This window comes from Nansenia antarctica (assembly GCF_963989245.1).
Source record: "Nansenia antarctica genome assembly, chromosome: 8".
Lineage (NCBI taxonomy): Eukaryota > Metazoa > Chordata > Actinopteri > Argentiniformes > Microstomatidae > Nansenia > Nansenia antarctica.
The window spans coordinates 37,366,140-37,372,444 of NC_137678.1; the positions used below are offsets into that span (position 1 = coordinate 37,366,140).

The 6,305-nt window shown below is 46.2% G+C and overlaps 1 protein-coding gene across 1 annotated transcript in view; it reads right to left on the reverse strand.

The window, feature by feature from the left end:
* Nucleotides 1-3,407, reverse strand: part of dcp1b (decapping mRNA 1B) — a 28,817-nt gene extending 25,410 nt beyond the window's left edge. The window contains exons 1-3 of the mRNA XM_080538312.1: nt 3,254-3,407; nt 2,223-2,263; nt 109-236 (exon numbers count right to left, since the gene is read on the reverse strand). Of these exons, the coding sequence (XP_080394438.1) occupies nt 109-236; nt 2,223-2,263; nt 3,254-3,382 (298 nt within the window). The 5' untranslated portion in view covers nt 3,383-3,407. The remainder of the gene's footprint in view (nt 1-108; nt 237-2,222; nt 2,264-3,253) is intronic.
* Between the last annotated feature and the right edge of the window lie 2,898 nt (nt 3,408-6,305).

The window sequence follows — 6,305 nt, forward strand, 5'->3', positions numbered from 1 at the left end:
AGTGCATGGTGGATAGTGTAGTGCATGGTGGGTAGTGTAGTCCTGGGTGGGTAGTGTAGTGCATGGTGGGCAGTGTAGTGCATGGTGGGTAGTGTAGTGCAGTCTTACAGCGGGCGTTCTTGTAGAGCAGGAAGGGGTCTTGCAGCTGGAAGTCCAGGTCTTTGGTGATTGGCTCCGTCAGGTTCTCCATACTCAGCCTGTTCATGATGGTGAAGCCGTGTCTGGGGGAGGCCAGCCTGACACACACACACGCACACACGATTAGGTCATACACTGTAGTAGCTACTGTTAGCTTGGGGCTATTCGGTTGTTAAGTCTGACGTCAAACGTGACGTTAAGCAATTTCCGGGTCCAAACCAGAAATTCCCTGCACCATCGTACCAGTGTACTACAGCGGTAGAATGACAGTTCAATCGTTTTTAGACTCGGATCTATTCATACAACAATGGACACAGCACATTCCCGTTTTTCCCATATTTCTCAGCGTCTTTGAGCCTCTGAAAAGCGCTATATAAATATAATTTATTATTATTATTACTGAGGCATTTCGAAGACAGCGCCTCAGCCAACTTTGGACCCGGAAACACGTCACGACTTAACAACCAAATAAGGCTATCCTACTTTTAGCTAGGGGCTATAAGGCTATCCTACTTTTAGCTAGGGGCTATAAGGCTATCCTACTGTTAGCTAGGAGGCTATAAGGCTATCCTACTTTTAGCTAGGAGACTATAAGGCTATCCTAGTGTTAGCTAGGAGGCTATAAGGCTATCCTACTTTTAGATAGGGGCTATAAGGCTATCCTACTGTTAGCTAGGAGGCTATAAGTAGGGCTGGGTTCAAAAAATCGATTCCCCGATTCTGAATCGATCTTCATTGAATGAGCGATTATCGATTCATAAATCCCGAGATCGATCTTTCATGTTTTTTATTTATTTATTTTTTTCTGCTTGCAGCTTCAACCCGCAACGAGATCTCGTGGCCAGATCTCGCGCTACAAGAATTTATCATATCTCACGCAACGACCAGGCTTAAAGGCAGATGTCTGGGTGCATTTTGGATGTAAAAATTATGACGATAGAGATGAGCAGGACAAAAGCAAAGCCAGCAAGCTGTGCGCAGTGGAGGTTAAATTAATTTTTTCACATTTATCAGCGAGGCTTGTTTCGGATCCGCTTTTCCATGTTTTCACTCCAAAAAGTGAGAAAGCAGTAATGAAGGGCTTTAGTTTCATGGACATTATGGTTTACAATGTGTTTTTTTGTTCCCCAAAATACCCTCATCTATTGCACTATTTTCGTTTGAGTTTTGCACATTTTTATTTTATATATATAAATTATGCAAATAAGCTATTTGAGACAGTCCTGAGGGATATGTGATGTCTTGTTTACCGATAGGCTATGTTTGTAGCCCCTTTATTTACACTGGCTGCAGTAAAGCACGTTAAAAAGCACTTTTTGTAGTGTCTGATTTAGCAAAATGTTGGTCAATGATGTTCATTTATGTTCCAATAAGAAGTACATTCATGTAACTGCTTTGAAGTCAATTCTTAATGTAAACATTGATATGTTTAACAATGCTACATGTTATAGGGTTCCTTGAACCATTTATAGCATTAGTTCTGAGAATCTCTTCATATTCAAGGAAAATTGATATTGTAACTAAATCGAATCGGAATCGAATCGAATCGAATCGTGAATCGAATCGAAAGCTGTGAATCGGAATCGAATCGTTTTGGGAAATCAGTGGCGATACCCAGCCCTAGCTATAAGGCTATCCTACTTCTAGCTAGGAGGCTATAAGGCTATCCTAGTGTTAGCTAGGGGCTATAAGGCTGCATCGTCGATGTGGAATCTGCTGTGGGCGGCAGACTGAGTGACTTAGGACGCTAAGCTTATTAGGCCTAGCTTCAACATCCTGCTAATCAAAGCTGCTTCGAGAGGCTTCCATGTAGCCTTGGGGCAGACAGGTGATGAAGACAGGGTTCTACATATTTTCCATTTCAAAGGTCCAGACTTTTCCAAACCTCAATTTTCAGACATTGTGTTGTGTTTCTTGTGTAGCCTTATGCCCTGGCTCTGTCCAATATGCAGTACAACAACTTGGAATACAACTTGGAACTCTGGTACGAATATATAACATATACTTCAAGAAATGCAGATGTCTATAGATTTTTGGTTGGAAGCCTGTGAGCAGGTTACCATGACAACCCCATTCAGAAATACCTTGTGTACATGAATAAGGTTCCCTCCACGTCGGTCTTCTCCTGCAAAACAAACACAACCAAAGTCATCAGCCAGTTAATGACACAGCAGGGCAGGTTACTGATGGACACACTGTTAGCTAGCTAAAGACAGAACAGGTTACATCTACATTTCTGACATTTTGCAGACACCTTTATCCAAAGCGACTTACAACAAATACATTTGTAAGTGAATCATCTAGCCACCAGTCATAGCAAGAAAAAGTTATCTATGCTGGGACGTCACCAGGTCATAGCAGGACAGGTTACTGATGGACACACAGTTAGTTAGCTGCTATGGTTACTGTGATGGACAGGCAGTGACTTAGCTGCTATGGTTACTGTAATGGACACGCCGTTAGTTAGCTGCTATGGTTACTGTGATGGTCAGACCGTTAGTTAGATGCTATGGTTACTGTGATGGACAGACCGTTAGTTAGCTGCTATGGTTACTGTGATGGACAGACCGTTAGTTAGCTGCTATGGTTACTGTGATGGACAGACCGATAGCTAGCTGCTATGGTTACTGTGATGGACAGACCGTTAGTTAGCTGCTATGGTTACTGTGATGGACAGACCGTTAGTTAGCTGCATTGCCAGTGAGAATCAGGAATAACAGTGATGTTGACAGTTGGACCAACACCTGTTCAACACATTCAGCAATGAGTTACGGACTGGATCTCTACGAGCATCAGTCATAAGGGAAGAACTCAAATAAAGCTGGTACAAAGAAACTGCACATAACTTTTCAGAATGAGTGAGTTAGTTAGCGCACGCACGCACACAGTGATGATATGTCTCAATGACAATGCCTGATCTATGGTGAAGCAAGATAGGTGATGATAAGCCATCTCCACCACCCAGCTCGTTTTCTTCACACCTGCCATGTCTAAACAGTGTTAAGTCAAAGCTAGCCAGCTAGCAGCAGTGAGCCAGGCAACTTTATTGCCATGATGAGAAAAGCGCGCGTCAGTTAGTTAGCTAGCTAGTTAGCTATGCATTGTCCCACCGTACCCATTCATTAGCTCTGTTGTTGAACGTGTACAGCGCCACCTGGCTCGCCACGTCGACGATGTTGTTGATGTAGGGGTCTTGCCTCTGCAGGGCGGCGAGGCTGATGTCCAGACAGGTGTTCCCGGTCATTGTCCCTGGGGCGCTGCGAGCTAGCAGGCTAGCGAACTGACTCACTGTCACAGAAGTGACAGAACACGTAAATAACCGTAAATAACCGCCAACTGAAACAACCACTGAGCACCGAAATGTGACCGAAATGCAAACAGGCGAGTAATCAGATCATGTTCGGATAGTTGAACTGTTCGGTAGACTCGGTGCTACTCTTATAGCCCTGTCCCGTCGGACCGATTGTAAACAACCAGGCATGGCTAGTAGAGCGTGTTCGGGGAGTTCAGGACAACAAACCTACGTCGAAAAATAGATGTAGAAGCCAACAGGTGGTGAAGAGACCACAACCACCAACTGCTCAAAACTCATAATTTATTATCATAAAACCCCTTTTGACAGGAAGAATGTAATTCCATAAAATAAAATAAAAATCTAAACAACCGCAAAATGTGTTTCATTGTTTGCCCAATAGACAGTAATCGTTCAACAATGTAATAATAATCAAGATTAATTACAAAGAGTGTTCAACCGATTACATTCCAGCGTCTAAAAGGAGGTAGGTAGAAACACTTCGGTACTGTCAGTTTGTTGTCCGCAAAGCTGTTTTGATTAAAACCTGAGAATACTTGGCTAAAGATGGATATGTCCAGTCGCCTATCCATCTTTAGCGGTTGTAATGCGGTTGGACGACCAAGGAAGGAAGTACGGGAAACTTTTAAACATGTGAGTGTGTTTTTCATTCAGCAGGCATTATTAAATGAATGAACTGGGCCGAGCTTTAACTCAAAGTTAAGTTCACACCTGCACGAGATTGATATCCCGTGGTTTGCCGCATAGCAGGCCGCTGAGAAGCAGGCTGCTGTGGCGCAGCGCGGCCGCCAGGGGACAGCACTGCCGTTGAAAAATAGGCTGTCGACTGCTTATGTATGAGGTTAGATGTTGCCAGTGTTGTGGCAATGAGCTCCAGGCTATTTGAAGTGATCTTAAAGGCTAAATGACAAACGATGTGTCAAATTCACAGGTTGTTAAGGTGATGAGGCACACAGTAGCTAAAGGTGTGTGTGCCTGTCCTAAACGTTATTAGCCTTACATTGGTGATGTGATGTACATTATTTGGTATTAATAGCAATGATTTGTTTGTTATTTGTATGTATGATATTGCTTTACACTGGGTAGGCTGTCCATTCGCAGGTTCTAGGGGTTTTTCAGGTCAAATGAGCGATGGTGAATATGTTCAAATTAGAAACTGTTGCAACAAAATTGGATTGGATTGGATTAGATTAAGCTGTTTGTTAAGAGTGATGCTCAACATCAGCGTAATCCATCTTCAGCTCCTGAAGCAAAAACAGTCTCAGAAATGTTGTTTTAGGAAGTCACAGTGGGACGTGGGGGGGGTGGGGGGGGGGGGCGTAGAAGAGAGGGGGAGTAGTTCTCAGGCCCATCTCAGGCCAGTGTGTTGCTAAGGGAAGGGGAGGGGGGGCCAGTGTGTTGCTAAGGGGACAAAAACTACAAAAACAGGGGAGGTTTAAATAGCAGCAGCGTTCCACTCCTCCCCGGCCCCCCGGGCCTGCTGCAATTCCCACGACCCGGCCCAAGATGCCAACCACTCCTACGGCCAGCCTAACTCTGGTCTAACCCTAACCCTGGCCTAACCCTAACCCTGACCCTAGCCTAACCCTGGCCTTACCGTGACCCTGGCCTAACCCTAATCCTGGTCTAACCCTGACCCTGGCCTAACCCTGACCCTGGCCTAACCATAACCCTGGTCTAACCCTGACCCTGGCCTGACCCTAACCTGGCCTACCCCTGACCCTGGCCTAGCCTGAACCATGGCCTAACCCTGACCCTGGCCTAACCTCAACCCGAACCCTGGCCTAACCTCAACCCTAACCCTGGCCTAACCTGAACCATGGCCTAACCCTGACCCTGGCCTAACCCTGACCCTGGCCTAACCCTGACCCTGGCCTAACCATAACCCTGGCCTAACCTGAACCATGGCCTAACCCTGACCCTGGCCTAACCCTGACCCTGGCCTAACCTGAACCATGGCCTAACCCTGACCCTGGCCTAACCCTGACCCTGGCCTAACCTGAACCCAAACCCTGGCCTGACCCTAACCTGGCCTACCCCTGACCCTGGCCTAGCCTGAACCATGGCCTAACCCTGACCCTGGCCTAACCTCAACCCGAACCCTGGCCTAACCTCAACCCTAACCCTGGCCTAACCCGAACCCTGGCCTAACCTGAACCGTGGCCTAACCCGAACCCTGGCCTAACCCTGACCCTGGTCTAACTCTGACATATCCCTGGCCTAACCCCGACCCTGATTTAACCCTGGCCTAACCCTAACCCGAACCCTGGCCTAACCCTGACCCTGGTCTAACTCTGACATATCCCTGGCCTAACCCCGACCCTGATTTAACCCTGGCCTAACCCTAACCCGAATCCTGGCCTAACCCTGACCTGTCTGGCAGAACAGACTAAATCTGGACCACAACATCAGCCTTGTGCTCTGGGACAGATTACACGTATAAGCAGTGTGGCATATCTTTGATTTAAATGTGGCAATAGCCTATTTAATTTAATTTAATTGTTCCAGTCTTAGTGAGGGTCTTGTCATACTTTTTTTTTCTTTTTTTTTTCTTTGTACTGTGTCACTGTAAACCTCTTTTCCATGTGTTCAAACTGCGTCCGTTTCAAAACCGTTTTAAAACTTTTTCCAAAGCGGGTTTATAGTCCAATCACAGACATATGATCTGACGGTTCTGAATGAGTCCAGATGTGGTCCGGAGCAGCAGGTGAAACGTTGCCATCTCCCTCCCTCCGTCTTCCAGAACCGAGCCCGTTCCACTTTCCTCTCCAGAGATAGCATGTCTGGAAAAGCCTGGACGCGTTCCTCTGGTTCAGCGTCACATCTGGATCCATTCAGTCCGTCTACAGGGGAG